The following is a 15922-nucleotide window of genomic DNA, read 5'->3' as shown; positions in this document are numbered from 1 at the left end:
AACACCACAACAACAGCTGAGCGCGTATTAAAAAGCGCTGTTGAATTCTCAATTCTGATTGGTCACAACGTGTTGAATACATTTTCGGAAGGTAGTTCCGGCTGCAAGGTTTATATCAATGCGCACGTTCTAGTACGTTGTGTGAATAAATTAACGTGTGTAACTGATGTGGTGACGATTTTTTTTCTGCAGGGAGACGTTTGTTGAACATTTTTTGTAAGGAATGTCCAGTGTAAACAACTTTATTATGCCAATCTATGAAAGACACAGGAAAGTCTTTTTTTTTGGTCTTATTAACGGTATCTGCGACGGAGGTTTCCTGAAACAATCACAGACACCGCACTCAGGCCAGACACGTGCTGCGTCTCAGTTCGCTAACTTATTATATATACACTATAAACCAAAATGTACATATTTTGAGTGTGTCGCAAAAGAGGATGTGGGTCATACCAACACGTCATGTCACGGAAGAGAACGTTCACTGTAAACAAACTCCTCATTGCGTTTCTTCCTTCATTATTCCTTACATAATTGATACTATATAATTATTTAAATTACCATTCCCTCGATTTATTTTTCCACAGCTCTCTAAAACACGTCAAAAAGCAAACTGTCACAAAGCTCCTCATCTCTCACGCAAGGAGATGTGGACAATATATTCCCTGAAAAAAAGTGTCCAGGGACCCACACTTTGAAAATCAGCCAGAAATAGTACAACCCCAATTCCAAAAAAAAGTTGCAGAAAATGTAAATAAAAACAGAATGCAACAGTTTGCAAATCTCATAAACAGGACATAGAAAACATATCGAATGTTTAAACTGAGGAAATGTAACATTTATTAAATAATAATTTAAAAAATGTTAAAAAAAAAGGTCATTTTGAATTTGATGGCCGCAACACGTCTCAAAAAATCAGGACGGTGGGCAACAAAAGGCTGGGAAAGTAAGCGGTCGCGTCGGAAAGGGTGTCTGATGATTACAGACCCAAAACACCCAGTGACCCCAAGTTTCCATCACTCATGACATGTCCAAGAACATCACATGATGTGAGAAAAACCAAGAGAAAGTGAGACCCGCTATAAACACATGCGAGAACAATAACTTGTTTCTTAGACGTTCCACAACATTAAACATGCGGTATAAGAGAGAGGAACGAACAAGATTGTGACGTGCTGTTATGGAAAAATAATCAACAATGGGGCGATTGCACACATATAGTAATTTATTTTTCATTAAGAAAGGAAGATTATACACAATTATAGTACAGGATTCCAGGTTATTAAGAGCTCTTGGGATAAGAGGAACACCAAGACGAGCTTTATTCTTCAGGGATTGAACCACAGACTGGATGAACACACCCCGTAACGAACAATTCTTCCTTTCTTGACCAACTCTGGGTCTCGGAGTTAATTTACATATCTGTCGTACACATTAGGCTGAACAAGAGCAACTTCTATTATTATCAGCTATACCGTCCTGTTCCTTATTATTATTATTCTTCTAACCACCCTTCCCTGATAAAATGAATCTTTGCTCAAGCCTTGACGTTTTGAGACACGCCCAAATACATGTTTGCATTTCTTCACGACTCATCTTCAACATTCTCCTTGTCTTTTTTCTCATCTTTGGCAGCGTCTTTTTCATCCTCCTCCTCCTCCTCGTCGTCTTCTTCAGAAGTCTCTGCCTCGCTGCTTTCGGTGTCGTCCTCTTCCTCTCTACGTGCACCGAAAGTTGAGAAAATATGACTGTCGGTGCGCAAATAAATCACACGTCATTCAGGACAGCAGATGAAACACAGAAGTAATCGCCCACAAACTCAAACGTAAAAAAAGTTAAACGTACCAAGTATTACAAAAGTGATGGCACCTCATTATTATTATTTTATTTTTTTTTTTAAATCGTTCAACAAGGAGTGTGTATTAAACTCTCGGGTAATATACTGATCTCTATGAAGTGGTTCTTCCTACCGGAGTGGTCTGTTGAGGTTCATACACTCTCTCCCCGAGTCCACGTCGAAAGGATCTGAGTCACACACACACACACGCAAAAATAAAACCCAAGATTAAACAACGTGCATTTTTAAAAATGTTTTGTTTTGCCGTGCTTTATTTTACTGCTCAAATTCCTTAGAAGAATCCTGAATAAATGTAATAAGTGCTGTTTACACTATTTAAAAAAAAACAAACAAAAAAAAGGCCTTACCTAACTCTTCCTCCTCTGAGGGGGAGGAGGTGAGGTACTCCTTCTCCACCGTGAGCAGCTCCTCCTCTGATTTGCAAGTGGCGTAGCGCTGCAGGAGCGTTTTATTCAGCTCGAGGAACCCCAAACCCCACTTAAACTTCCTTAACAGGAGCACAGCCAGGTCCTGAAATCCTAACACACACACACAATGTTAGAGTTTAAATCTCATCCTCTAGCCTTTATCAGCATCACTTCCTTTTCCTTTGATTGACAGGTGAGCGTAAGGTATATTACGTATGATGCAAATAATGAACGTTTTGTAAGAAAACATGATGTAAGAAACAAAACAAAACGGGGGCGTGCTGCTCCAGGAAAATAATTCGATTGACGGCCGGGTGCTGATTACCTACAATGCAGAAGGTGGCCGCGTAGGCCTCGACGCAGCTCAGCTTGCACGGCTTGCCATAGTTCACAGGATTGGCCGCCACCAAATAAGGCAGCAGCCTCGGGTGTGAGCCAATCATCTTACTGAAGGGCGTGTCCTCAAGCCTCGCCCACGAGCAGTCGATCACTGCGACACCGCCCTCAGCCACGATCTCCCTGATGAGCACAGAAAAAAACACAGCCTAGTAAACACAACACGCTAGCGGCAATTGGACCATCGCCAGTCGAGTCACGAGTTCCACCAGAGCTCACCTGTCAGCGGGTGTAACATATTTGACGCCCATGGGACTGAGGACGAGGCCGTTAAAACGCTGGTTGAGGCGGAGGCAGCGCACCAGGCCTTTCCGGGCCAGTTTGCGTCCGGTGCAGCGCTTCGGGTCGCAGTGACCCAGTTCCCACATGGCCAGCGGGCACGGAAACTTCGCAGACGCTGCCGCCGCCGCGTCCTCGGACTCTGTGCTTTTACACTGCGCTGTAACACACACGTGTTAATATTTACTACATTCTTAAGCTATTTCACATTCACGTCAATGCTTAAACTTAATGCTTTCAGATCCCATCAACGTCAAAGTCAAAAGAGGTTTCTTGTGATCTCTGTATTATCGCAAAGACCGATATCGTCATACTGATTTAACAAGCGATATATCGTGCAGACCTGACGGGTCCTACTGATACACACGTGACTCGACACGTATCTCATCTCACCACCCACCTTCCAAAAACTCCTGCATTTCTTCCGTGAACGTTTCCAAAGACTTTCCTTTCATTTTGTGTCGCTTGTCTTTGCCTCTGCTGGTTTGTCGCTCGCTCTGAAACGGTTTTTTGCGCCCCATTGCTAACACTAACTTCACGAGACAGATCAATAAACTTTCACACCGTTTTCCGACGGCTTAATTACACGCTAACGCGGATAGTTTGACATTTCTAAATAAGAAATGAATATGCAGCACGTCTAACCCGTTCATGTTCGCCTCGACTGACACGCTGAGAAACCGCAAGAGATGTCAGCTAACAGTTTTGAGCGACGTGACGTAACGTGCTAACATGCTAACAAGCGACTTTCCCAGACGCTTCACAGCCAGAATGCCCGGATGTGAGCCAGGCTTCTGATTGGTCTTCAAAATCCGGCGTCGCTCTGTGAAGTTACAAAAATTCATTTGAAACGCAATATCATATTATTATTCTTATTTATAATTTTTATTCTTAATTATAATGGGAAAACTAATCAATTTTGAAATGTCTGTAACAAAGCAGCATTCAATTTAGAGCTGCCGTAAACCTGTGTAACAAGTGATGCTCCCTTCACGTGTTATAGGATTTTAGCGTTAAGACGTGTTTTCGAGTTGCACACAAATCCCCGTTCGGTTACTCGTTATAATTTTGATACACGAGATTCTGACTTGTGCTTATTAAATCCTAACACTTTTTTAATCACTGTAATGGAAACGACGAGTTCAGTGATCGACTGTAGAAAATGTTGCCCCTCCCCCCAATACAAACTGACTTTTAGTTAGTACTTATATTATGTACACCAATAGGGGTAGAGTTAGGAAGATGATAAAAAAAAATAATTCAGTTCAGTTTAAACTCTCCTGAGTAAGAATTCTGGAAAAATAGATCCCCACTATGTTCACTTCGGTTGAATGAAACTCCACAACACTGTGCAACGTTTCTGCAACCAAACAACGGATGCACCTTATGGTCACGTGATCAAGACAGCGGCAAGATGGCGGCGCTTGAGGAAACAAATACGGAAGTCCTTTAAATCGTGCGACTTTTTCCCCTCAAAACAAATTACATTCCGGCAATTATGATTGAAGTATTTATTAGACAGCATTTGCCGTTGCTGGCATGCCTCGGTAAGTCCTCTGTAATTATATTTTATAGCGGTTACATGTCTAGTGTTTATCTATTGGGTCTTGTAAATAATAATAATAATAATAATAATAATAATAATAATAATAAACACGTTGTTCCAGTGGCACTTGTATTGGGTGGGAAGATGAAAATTGTAGAGGAGCCGAATACATTCGGGTGAGTTGATATTGCATAAATAAGCATTATAGTATATTTCATATCTATGGCACAAACATTGGTCAAGATTTTCAGGATTTGAACACGTCTAATCACGTGACCGGTTATTCAGTTGCATTCAAAGGCATGTGATAAGCTGTGGATGGGCCCAACATGGATACCCTAAAGATTTAAGTGCTGGTGCTGTCATCATAAAGACTATCTTGTGTAACACTGGTCTCTGAAAGTATTGGAAATTATGCTGATGATGTGTGTGTGTGTGTGTGTGTGTGTGTGTGTGTGTGTGTATGTGTATATATATTTATATAAATGTAAAACGCAATGACTCATTGTACATCTGTCTCTCTTGCTCTCAGGTTGAATAATCACCTGCTCTCACCGGGCAGCCAGCTGCAGGCCAGAGTCACTCCGTCTCCGGTCTCTGGTCCTCCTCATCTCTACCGACTGGCAGGAAAATGCTTCAGCTACACAGAGTCCATGTCAGTAATGTTCCGACGTTTACGACTCTGATCAAATCGCCACGGCGTTGTGTATTTACGTGTTTCTCACCCTTTGTTAGGTACAAGTATGACTTCTGTCCGTTTCATAACGTGACACAGCACGAGCAGAGCTTCAGGTGGAACGCCTACAGTGGGATACTCGGGTACACGCGATCAACTAATGATGTATTTAGCAAAGTCAAATATTCAGAATTTGTTACTAATAACAGTTAAAATAATCATTTGTGTGTGTGTAGGGTCTGGCAGGAGTGGGAGATTGAGAATAACACCTTCACGGCGATGTGGATGAGAGAAGGAGACGCCTGTGGGAGCAAGAACAGACAGACCAAGGTGTGTGCGGGAATTGGTCTGACTACAGACGTCTAAAACCTCATGCCGATCATGTTTCGCCAAAGCAAACTGAACACAGGCTCAGTTTAGTTTGTAATGAGATAGCGGCGCACAAAACGTCCACCATGTTCATGCACCTTCACGTCATGTTTAAACGATCTAACGTTTGATTCAGGTCTTTTTCACGTGTGGGAACAGCAGTAAGCTAGCCCGAGTGTCTGAGCCACAAACGTGTGTGTACTTTCTGACATTCGAGACGCCCCTCGTCTGTCACGCACACTCCCTCCTGGGTAAGTGTGTGTATGTGTGTGGATTTTTTTTCCTCATTATATTCATTAGGGAATGAAATACTTAATGGTGTTGCTTACATCTCCTTACAACAGTGCTGTAGTATAGCCTCTGTATAATGTTGCATGCAGATGTACTATAGTGTGTACAGTGGTGCTTTAAAGTTTGTGAACCCTTTCAAATTTTTTATACGTCTGCATAAATATGACCAAAAACATCATCAGATTTTCAGCATAAGATCCTTATCCCACCTGTGAAACATGGTGGTGGTAGTATCATGGTTTGGGCCTGTTTTACTGCATCTGGACCAGGACGACTCACCATCATTGATGGAACAATGAATTCTCAATTACAGCAGCGAATTCTAAAGGAAAATGTCAGGACATCTGTCCATGATCTGAATCTCAAGAGAAAGTGGGTCATGCAGCAAGACAACGACCCTAAACACACGAGTCGCTCTACCAAAGAACGGCTAAAGAAGAATAAAATTAATGTTTTGGAATGGCCAAGTCAAAGTCCTGACCTTAATCCAGTAGAAATGTTGTGGAAGAACCTGAGGCAAGCAGTTCATGTGAGGAAACACACCAACATCCCAGAGCTGAAGCTGTTCTGTACTGAGGAACGGGGTAAAATTCCTCCAAGCCGATGTGCAGGACTGATCAACAGTTACCCCAAACGTTTAGTTACAGTTATTGCTGCACAAGGGGGTCACATCAGATACTGAACGCAAAGGTTCATATACTTTTGCCACTCACAGATATCTAATATTGGATAGTTTTCCTCAATAAATAAACGACCAAGTATAATTATTTTTGTCTCGTTTGTTTAATCGGGTTCTCTTTGTCTACTTTTAGGACTTGTGTGACAATCTGATGTTGATTTAGGTCATTTATGGAGAAATATCTAGAAAATTCTAAAGGGTTCACAAACTTTCAAGCACCACTGCGTATGTGTGTGTGTGTGTGCAGTGTACCCAGTGCTGAGTGAGAAACTGCAGAAAGAATGGGATGAGATTGAACAGGCTCGATATGAAGATCTCCTCACTGAACAGGTGACCACCACACACACACACACACACACACACACACACACACACACACACACACACACACACACACACTATATCTAAAGTCAAACAAGACATGTTCATGTTTTTATGTCCTGTGTTTGTGTTTAGGGATACAAGAAGATGCTGAGGGATGTGTTTGAAGAGGCCGGGTTTCTGAAACGAGCCAATCAGGCGCTTAAACAGGAACAAGACACGGCGAGTCTTAAACATCACAATCTGGAACAGTGCACACAGGTAAGAGTGCGCGAGAGTTGTATAGTACGTGCTTACAAAACACTGTGTGTGAGTGTGAGAGTATATTATAACGATGTGTGTGTCAGCAGGAGTTCGAGAAGCAGCGCGCTGAAATCGAGCGGCTGCGTTCTCTCCTCCGCCAACACAACGTCTCGTACGAAACGGACACTGGTGAGACACGTTATTGATTTGACGCACGCCAATAGCTGCACGTCCCAAAGTGTCTTATTCCTATTATACGACTGCAATTTTCGAAGGATTAAAAGACGAGCGCGTCATCCTTTTTATCCGTTTCTAGTTACTTTTAACGTTAAAATGACTTGTTTTAGTTCGCTTACATCGTAACGGCTACGAACAGTCGTTCCCTCATCAGCCTTCGTGTTTTTCTTTCTCTTCAGGAACAAATGCAGCTTGTCATGTTACCGAGAAACAGCAGATGCTCCATATAAACAGATGATAAGAAATAAAAAAAAAAATACGTGAATGTTATTGATATGGTGAAGTTTTCCGTGAAGAGACACTATTTTGACTATTTTGGTTTTTATAGCTGCTATAGTGTAAGTGATAACAAGAACTTGTTTTAACAATGTGTTTATATGACTGATGGGGGGGAAAAAAACTGTAATCGTTGGGGAATTGCTGTGGTATAAGAGAAATAGGACACTTCAGGAGTTAACATCGGAAATTCTGGCAAAGCCACGCCCACTCATCTTTTTTTTCCCCATTTTATTTTCTTCCAGGAAGACCAACTATCCCATTGACCACGCTGCAGAACCAGCGTCTCAGGGGTGATACAGGGATCCTGGAGAATCTTTAGTACCTCCATATTGCAATATTTTAATTGAATGACATGTTTACCCTAAAAAAAAAACAAGTGATCGTGATGGCCTTTTAATCAAAGAACAATGCAGGCATTTGAAACGTCAGTTGAAATAACTTGTATGTACAAAACTATTTAAAATAAAACCGAGCCCCTTGCCCCCCCAAATACAAGACTGCAGAATCATATTTACCACAATGGCATTTATTATTAGATAAACAGCACCATCCTGATACCCTACGCCTTTGCTACCGCTTGGAATTTCTATACTTGTGACTCACCTGCTGCTGTGGCTGGTCCCTAAAAAAACTATTTATTCCCAAGTCCTCACTCTTGCGTCAGTGAATAATCTCACATCTATAACTGTAGATTTGTACATGCTGTAAATCATAAAGACGGTCCTTTCGCTCATCCCAGGACTCTCATCCACAATCTGCTCATGCTGAACACCCTGTAAACACACACAGTACTGTTTCCTTGATTCGACTTCGTTAGCTAACATCATCTCACTGTATCACTTGCTGGTTGGGTTAGTTAACCGAGTTCGCTGGGTTGTGGCCCTGTGAGATTGCACTGGCAGCAGTTTGAAAAGCTGTTTTCACATAGAGACCACACCCACAAATTTTGGTAGCGGTCATGCAATCGGAGAGACAGAGCTAGCAAACGGAAACTGCCAGAAAACGGACAGAAAATATCAGTTAGGAACTAATCATAAGAAAATGTCACTTTGGCATACTCCTAATACTATGTGGAAAAAAAAAAGATCAGTTCCAGGACTGTGATTAGCGCCTGAAAGTCTACTGGGCGTAAATCACGTCCTCTTCACCTGTTTCACTGTGCTCATTCACTTCCCTCACCTCCTCCTGCTCTTCTTCTTCTTCTTCTTCTTCTATCCCTGCTTCTATTTCTCCCTCTCCAATGATCACGCCGTTCGCCATTTTGCCGCTCTCGTCTTCCGAATCTGGATCCTCACTGTTGAAACCGTTCGGTTCTCTGGCTGCACGTAGCTCTGCTTCTACTTCCGCAACTTCCTGCACGAGTGTCCCTGCACAGTTATTGTTTACTTCTGGGCTACTCTTAATAGATCTCGACATCTCGACTTCCACTTCTGTCCGTTCCTCGACTGGACCGTCGGTTTGGTTTTCCAGGATCTTCTTCTCAACACTCATTTCCACTCCGTCTACGTCTGTGTGATCTGGGGTTTGTCTTTCTTCAGCGATCTTGTTGGTTATGATCTGTCTTTGTGCGTGTAAAGTTCTCTGCATGTTCACGGCTATGTTCTGAAAGTACGCCTGGACGTCAGGGAGGATGATTTTCAGGATATTTGTTTCCGCGTCAGTCTTCGACACGGTGCTGTATTTCTCCCTGATCTTCTCTATCTCATGCGTGTGCTTCTCCTCGATTCCTCTCCTCTTTTCCTCTATGCCTTCGGTCAGTCTTTCTATCTGTTCCTCACCTTGCGTCTGCATTTCTAAAGCTTCCTTCAACTGCAGCTCTAGCGCCTCCCTTTCCTCATCCGTCTCTGCAACCTCTAGCTTATCCTGAAGCACAGCCAGCATCTTTGCCCAAGCCACGTTCTTCTCGTGTTTCTTTCCGATCAGTTCTTTCACCGCCGAGATGTAATCGAGAAACTCTTTTTCAAGAATTTGCGTCCTCTCCTCCTCTTCTCTCAGTCTTCTCTCCTCTCTCTTTACGTAAAGCCAGCTCTTCAGCTCTTCCAGCTGCTCCTCCGGGTTTTGGTACATTTTGCTCAGCATGTCATCGCTCTTCTCCAGGAGTTCGAAGACGAACGGCCCGTGAGAAACATTCGCTGCAAGCAATCATGCAGAACGGGGTGGTTACGAAAACACATTCCAGTTAACCAAGCCAAACTGAAATGTCCTGAAGCTAGAATCGTATTAAAGACTGAGGTGCATCAGCGATTCTGGAATATTTTTTATAACACTAATTAAAGGACACATCGGGGATGTGAGAGTTTATAGTTAAGTGATTTCACCTGTAATCACACGTTCTCTTTCTCCTTGGTGTTTCTTTTCCTCCTCCAGTTCCCGCTCTTTGTCTTTTAAAATGACTTGAAGCTCCTGGACCTGTGCGTGCCTCTCCTGCAGTTTCTGTCCCAGGGTCTCCAGTTCCCTTAAACACATTTCCATCTCACCGGTCATGTTCTTCACATGTTCGTCTCGCTCTTGTGCTAAATTCTCCACATCCGTCTCTCTATCTTGCAGCAGCTTTGTCATCCTCGTCAACTCTCCTGTTGCGCTCTCCAGCTGCTTTGTTTTATCTTCAAGTTCTTTTTCCTTGTTCTGCAATAGGTTCTTCAACTCTTCAAATGACAGAAAATATACACTACTTTAAGTATGGCTTACAGATATAATAATAATAATAATAATAATAATAATAATAATAATAATAAACCTGTCCTGCTCGGATCAGTTGCATGCTCACCAAGTAACTGGGGGGATTCCTCTGTGTCTGTGGTGTCTTGTGTGGTGTTCTTCAGTCCCTCTGAGGATTTGCAAGCAGAAACAGATAATTAGGCTGGATTTTCAGGCAAGAGTACAGGAAAATGTGGTGCGCTGCATTTGAAGTCGCTAGCAATGCCCTAGTTTACTACCAGGGAAAGTTTGGATCACTCTTCACCGTTTGAGCGCACATGCCGAGGCCTTCAACAAAGGTAGGAAGTGACGTGGCGCTGCCACCAGGGCATCACCGTGCACTTTCAGCAGGTTCTACAAGGTGAACATCGCCCTTCCCGAGTGGTACGAGTGTGGAAACCAACATCTTTCCAAGCTCAGTAGTCACTGGACTTCTGAAGGGAAGGTCCTGAGTTCAAATCCCAGCACCAGCAAGCTGCCACTGCTGGGACCTTGAGCAAGACCCTTAATCTTCAACTGCTCAGTTGTATAAATGGAATACATGCAAGTCACCTTGGATAAGGGCGTCTACCAACTGTACATATGATGCAGTATTTGCAGTAAATAATGCCTATCCTACAGTAATCTTTTCCTGGAACCATTTTGTCAAGTCTTTCCACATTGGCACTAGTTCTGAATCACAAGGACCCCTGGTGTTTATCCGGGATTCAAATAACCACCGTTTAGATATGTAATTAGCCTTCTATTTCACCACTCCTAGCCACCAAGAATCACTCAGATAACCTATGCGACAACGTCATGACTGGAAAGATGGCGAATTCCACACTCCTACCACTTGGGAGCCTTGTAGAACCTGTTGAAAGTGCATGGTGATGCCCTGGTAGCAACATCACAGACATCCCGGAGTTTTATGCTTCTAAGTAATGCCCATGAAGAGGAGATGCTCCTCGTAGAATTGTACATCAAGGGCAGGGCTGGGTGTCTAGCACAACGTGGTGATGACATCCATTAACCAGTAGGCCAGCCACTGCTAATTCAAGGGATACCCTTGTGCATTTCTTTACCCAGTTGGTCTGAAAATCACATGGCCACCAACCGGTCCAAATAGCATGGTCGGGCACATATCTTCATGGAATGTCACAAGATCAAGAGATCGATGTACAAAATGAGAGATCATGCCATAGTATCAATAGTACAAGGTAGGGATTCTATGACAGACTCTTAGGGAATCGTGCCCCTTTCAGAGAGGTTGTAATGAGTTTGTGACTTAGCACTAATAGTCAACGTCACAGCTAGTTTCGAGTTGGTCAGCCAAGCCCAGTATGGTTGGAGAAAATTACTCAACCACACTGGTGGTATGGAGCCATAGATCTGATGTTTGAGTAGGGGGTGTGGTACACTCTGACAAGATAGTACAGGAAAAACAAGCTGGATCTGATCCAACTCCTGCTATAAGCCTAACCCTAATGTACACAACACGGCGCAACACATTAAACACACTTATCCTGCCCATTTGGAGGGGTGAAGTATAACTATCCGAAGTTTTTGGATAGACTTTGCAGCCTGACTTATAACTGAACTTGTGTAATTGGCTGCAGATACTTTTAAAAGCCTGTCTGAGTCGGGTCAAGTGTGTTTAAAGGCACAGCCGACACGTTTTGACATGCTTGGATAGAAATGCAGACACAGCAACAACGCTTTTATTATAAATGGAGAAAATCCAGTCAAAGAACTCACTCACCATCAACTTTTTGTCCCAATTATTAGTACTATTACTAATGATTATAGCAATATATAACATCCAAACGTTTTTTGAGCAATCAGTATATTATATTTAATTAGTAATATCAATGACGTTAAATATGGCCGTTTTGAGTATGACTCATCAATAATGCCTTAAGACGCTAGCAATTGTTTTTCTTCAAAATCTTCATTCAGGCAGAAGGTACAGGAGCATCTGTGCCACCACCAGCAGACTCCGCAACAGTTTCTTCCCTGAGGCGGTCCGATTACTCAACACTCATCTGCCTCCCACTGCTCACCTGGGCCAGTCAAACACCTGTCCCAGTATGACTCAGTCACTTTTTGTTATGGAACTCGTTTTTGCGGCCAATGTTGCTGCTAAATTACAAAATAGTTTACAGATCACAGCCCATGTTTTGTGTATTTATTGTCGTGTGTATCTATTGTTCTGTGTATTTATTGTCCTGCGGAGAAACAACATTTCGTTCCAATGAACACAAGCTAGATAGAGGAATGACAATAAAAACCTACCTGGCTTGACTCGACTTAAAGCGACAATAGCGTTTAATCTGACAGGTTTACCTAATAAAGTTCACCTGTAATCTGCTGTTCTTCACCTTCCCCTAGATGTTTCTTTTCCTCCTCCAGTTCTCGCTCTTTGTCCTGCAGGATGACTCGAAGCTCCTCGACCTGTGCGTTCTTCTCCTGCAGTTTCTGTCCCAGCATCTCCAGTTGCCTCTTGCACGTTTCCAGCTCGCTCACCATGCTCTTTATATGTTCCTCTTTCTGATTTGCCAGTTTGCTCATGTTCTCCAGGTCCATGTCCGTGTACAGCAGGAGACTCGACTTTGTCCTCAGCATTTCAGTTGTGGTTTCCAGCTCTCGGGTTTTATCTTGAAGCTCTTTTTCCCGTTGCTGCAATAATTTCTTCAACTCTAAGGTTGAAAATACATTTAAAACAAAATAAAATTAAAAAAAGTCACGTTGATCACCTACATATGGAATTTTCGCCAAAACGTTTCTTTCGATATGTTCATTTTATTGCTTCATCAGCAGTTCCTCTAAGCAGAATTCATTTTTATTCAAGAAAGGTGTACTCCACCAGATCAGTTGAGGATCTCACCAAGTATGAGGACAGATTCGTCCATGTCCACGCTCTCCTGTTCCGTGAGCTTCGGTCCTGCTGAGGATCCGCAAACAATTTAGGCTTGATTACACTATCAACCCAACCTCACAAATCTCACATCTTTGTAGATGTATTTATATATATATATATATATATATATATATATATATATATATATATATATATATATATATATACACATACACACACACACACACACATACATGTGTATATATGTGTATATGTGTGTGTATATATATATACACAAGTTTTCTATAAGGAGACAAGCCGTGTATATACTGAATGTTTATATGTTATATAAATCCCAATTTAAATGCAGCAAATGTTATTATTTTAAAAGTGTTAGTTTGTTATTCTTATTTGCAGTTATAAAAGAGTTTAAGCTATTTTTGACCGCGCCCGCACCCCAGGCCTCATCGTCCTCCTCACTAATGCTTTTGTGGCTGAATGAGCAAATCCCCATATCTACGCTCCAAAATCTGAAAAGGGGAGATTAAAATCTGAAAAGGGGGGATTAAATCTGGAACGAGATATTCAACAAGCACGTATTGGTGTGAGGGTCTGGTGTTGACAAACTTTCGGCCGTATTGTGTATGAACCTGTGCTGTTTAATGCTTTTTTTTTTTTTACCACTACGTAGCTTGAATTTGCATTTCTTATCTGTGATCTAAGAAAAATCGGCATATTCTAGTTATGGCGATTCCCAAACCACTTCCTATTTGTTACTATATTATATATTACATGCTTATTGCTTAAATATAATCACCATAGCAAGCTTAAGTTCAGACTATAGCGTATTATAAGAAGGTAACTTACTTCTATCAGGTGAAAGTGGCTCCATTCCTAGACAAAAACAAAAACAGGCTGAACGAATAAACCAAATCTAAATACAGTTTTAAACAGGATACATTAAGTAGCGTTACACGCCACAGTGCTACTGAATTCTCGAATCTGATTGGTCAGACTAATTTTCTATGATGCTGCTTTCAGCTGCATGGTTTATATTAATTCTAATATTTTACCAACTCACACAGGGACTTGTATGGTTGATGTTAAAATGGTGGAATGAGGAAGTGTTTATTCAGCATTTATGGAAGGAGTCTCCAGTGTCAGTACAGAACAGTGTGGTTTGAATGTACAAATCTGGTAACCATTGGCATACTGCCGTTGCATGTACCATAACTGCATCCCATCACTCACCTGACATATATAAATGTATCGACTTCTCCACCTTGTTGTGGCCAGTAAGCACCTGGCAGCTGTAGGTTCCCGTGTCCATGGGTGCGATGGATTTCAGGATCAGAGACACGTTTCCTCTCTTCAGCTCCGGGGTGAACAGACTCGCCCGGCCCTCGTAGCCCTTCCCGACGCTCACCTGCCCGTTTTTATACAGGTAAATGCATTCTGTTCCCCGAAACCACCGGACCTCCATGGACACCGCGTTGGTTTCGGGCGAGAGGTGAGAGGACAGCGTGACGTCATCGCCGGGGTAGGCGAACACGCGGTTGTAGCGGCAGATTAGTATGAACATGGCTGGAAAAACAAAAAAATATATTTATGAAGACACAGTTTCAAAATAAATATTACATATGAGTCAAACATTCTTGCAAATCACCACAGAAACACAAAATTAACAAATATTTAAAAACAAAAAAAGCCTAAAATGTTCCGCATGGAGGAGTGGACTCATCAGGACAGGTCCCGGTTTATTCACTGTAAGGTGTGCTGATTACAGCTTTGGACAGTTTCTTCCTCCACCTTGTGGGGAAATGGCACGGTTTAGTGAGTGGGCGTGGCTAAGGGTCAAAATTTAGTCTGGCACTTTTAGGTTTCACGCCAACTGAGAAAAATGAAGAATTCCCAGAAGGCACATTGGCAATGTTTGCAAACAGAAATCTCAAACAAATGTCAAAGAATACCAATAAGGATTCCTATTATTCTTATATTGAATTTAATAACAACACTTTCAGTACTTTTGGGAGGAAATGAACTTCATACTGTTGCCATGCTGCCGTCAAAAAACAACAACAACAACAACAAGAATGACCAATCAGAATAAATGAACTAGCTCATCCAGTTATATTTCAAAGCTTGCATGCTTTGGAACTCCCTTTGAGTTAGTCCTTATGCACTAACACTATTCATTGTTTATTAGATGTAAAATAACATAAAAAGAACCCCGCGGCATGTTATAAGTTAACACAGCATGCAATGCCTTTACATGAAACAGTACACTTCTTTAAAAAGCAGACAAAAGGGAATGAAAGGTCACGGTCGACCTTACCTTGTCTTCACAGTGCCGTCGTACTGTTCTGCTTGAGACAATGACGTGTGAACTAACTCATATATACATACACACACACACACACCTACATGCAGACACACCCATTTCTGTCAGAACTGTTCAAACACTTGCACCCAAGTGCATAGTTCAGTGCACCGAATCTGCTGCAGGCTACACTGCAGGAATCTCCTCTGCCAACATAGAGTGCCTTTATTATATATCCATGCACATGTACATATACATCTAGAAATGTTTCTACGCCTCCTGTACAGAAGTATAAATGACTGAATTTTGTTGTTGCCAGAAATCTAATGAGAAACCAACTGAAATGATTTGGCGTTCGGGTGGAGCTCTTTCAGCCTCAAAGCCATTAATAAAACGTGTTAATTTCACTTCACTGACTATGCAGGCTCTGTGCCATGGGAATGTTTGCTCGGGCGTTTCCCAAACCTCCTCCCTCGCTTAATCTGAGA

General features: G+C 42.1%; 3 protein-coding genes across 10 annotated transcripts; 1 reads left to right on the top strand and 2 right to left on the bottom strand.

Annotated features, from left to right (window-relative positions):
- Window positions 1-1200: 1200 nt before the first annotated feature.
- On the bottom strand, window positions 1201-3703 carry tsr3 (TSR3 ribosome maturation factor). Of its 2 annotated transcripts, none has more exons than XM_053620127.1 (6): window positions 3338-3703; window positions 2878-3097; window positions 2588-2781; window positions 2203-2373; window positions 1968-2022; window positions 1201-1745 (listed from the first exon to the last, which is right to left on the bottom strand). In XM_053620127.1, the coding sequence occupies exons 1-6, from the start codon at window positions 3456-3458 to the stop codon at window positions 1583-1585; spliced, it is 924 nt and encodes a 307-aa protein (XP_053476102.1). In that variant the 5' UTR covers window positions 3459-3703; the 3' UTR covers window positions 1201-1582. The 2 variants fall into 2 exon arrangements, with proteins under 2 accessions (XP_053476102.1, XP_053476109.1); XM_053620134.1 differs by having other exon boundaries at window positions 1201-1715; window positions 3338-3699.
- A 624-nt stretch (window positions 3704-4327) lies between these two features.
- On the top strand, window positions 4328-8062 carry gnptg (N-acetylglucosamine-1-phosphate transferase subunit gamma). 3 transcript variants are annotated; one of them, XM_053620146.1, is made up of 10 exons: window positions 4329-4484; window positions 4605-4659; window positions 5016-5138; window positions 5219-5302; window positions 5396-5489; window positions 5665-5779; window positions 6746-6828; window positions 6955-7080; window positions 7170-7251; window positions 7821-8062. In XM_053620146.1, the coding sequence occupies exons 1-10, from the start codon at window positions 4436-4438 to the stop codon at window positions 7895-7897; spliced, it is 888 nt and encodes a 295-aa protein (XP_053476121.1). In that variant the 5' UTR covers window positions 4329-4435; the 3' UTR covers window positions 7898-8062. The 3 variants fall into 3 exon arrangements, with proteins under 3 accessions (XP_053476134.1, XP_053476121.1, XP_053476128.1); XM_053620159.1 differs by lacking the exon at window positions 7170-7251 and having other exon boundaries at window positions 4328-4484; XM_053620153.1 differs by lacking the exon at window positions 4605-4659 and having other exon boundaries at window positions 4350-4484.
- Window positions 8063-8115: 53 nt separating this feature from the next.
- Window positions 8116-15873, bottom strand: LOC128604176 (golgin subfamily A member 6-like protein 22). 5 transcript variants are annotated; one of them, XM_053619190.1, is made up of 9 exons: window positions 15450-15873; window positions 14366-14698; window positions 13982-14008; window positions 13142-13201; window positions 12615-12953; window positions 10346-10405; window positions 9897-10223; window positions 8758-9710; window positions 8116-8351 (listed from the first exon to the last, which is right to left on the bottom strand). In XM_053619190.1, exons 2-9 carry the CDS (start codon window positions 14694-14696, stop codon window positions 8214-8216), a joined length of 2235 nt encoding a protein of 744 aa, XP_053475165.1. In that variant the 5' UTR covers window positions 14697-14698; window positions 15450-15873; the 3' UTR covers window positions 8116-8213. The 5 variants fall into 5 exon arrangements, with proteins under 5 accessions (XP_053475165.1, XP_053475078.1, XP_053475336.1 ...); XM_053619103.1 differs by lacking the exon at window positions 15450-15873 and having other exon boundaries at window positions 14366-15440; XM_053619361.1 differs by lacking the exon at window positions 15450-15873 and having other exon boundaries at window positions 12636-12953; window positions 14366-15440.
- Between the last annotated feature and the right edge of the window lie 49 nt (window positions 15874-15922).

The sequence above is a fragment of the Ictalurus furcatus genome, chromosome 1 (genome assembly GCF_023375685.1).
Source record: "Ictalurus furcatus strain D&B chromosome 1, Billie_1.0, whole genome shotgun sequence".
NCBI lineage: Eukaryota > Metazoa > Chordata > Actinopteri > Siluriformes > Ictaluridae > Ictalurus > Ictalurus furcatus.
Note: the sequence above shows the minus strand (reverse complement) of the source record. Positions and strands in the feature narration are given on the sequence as shown.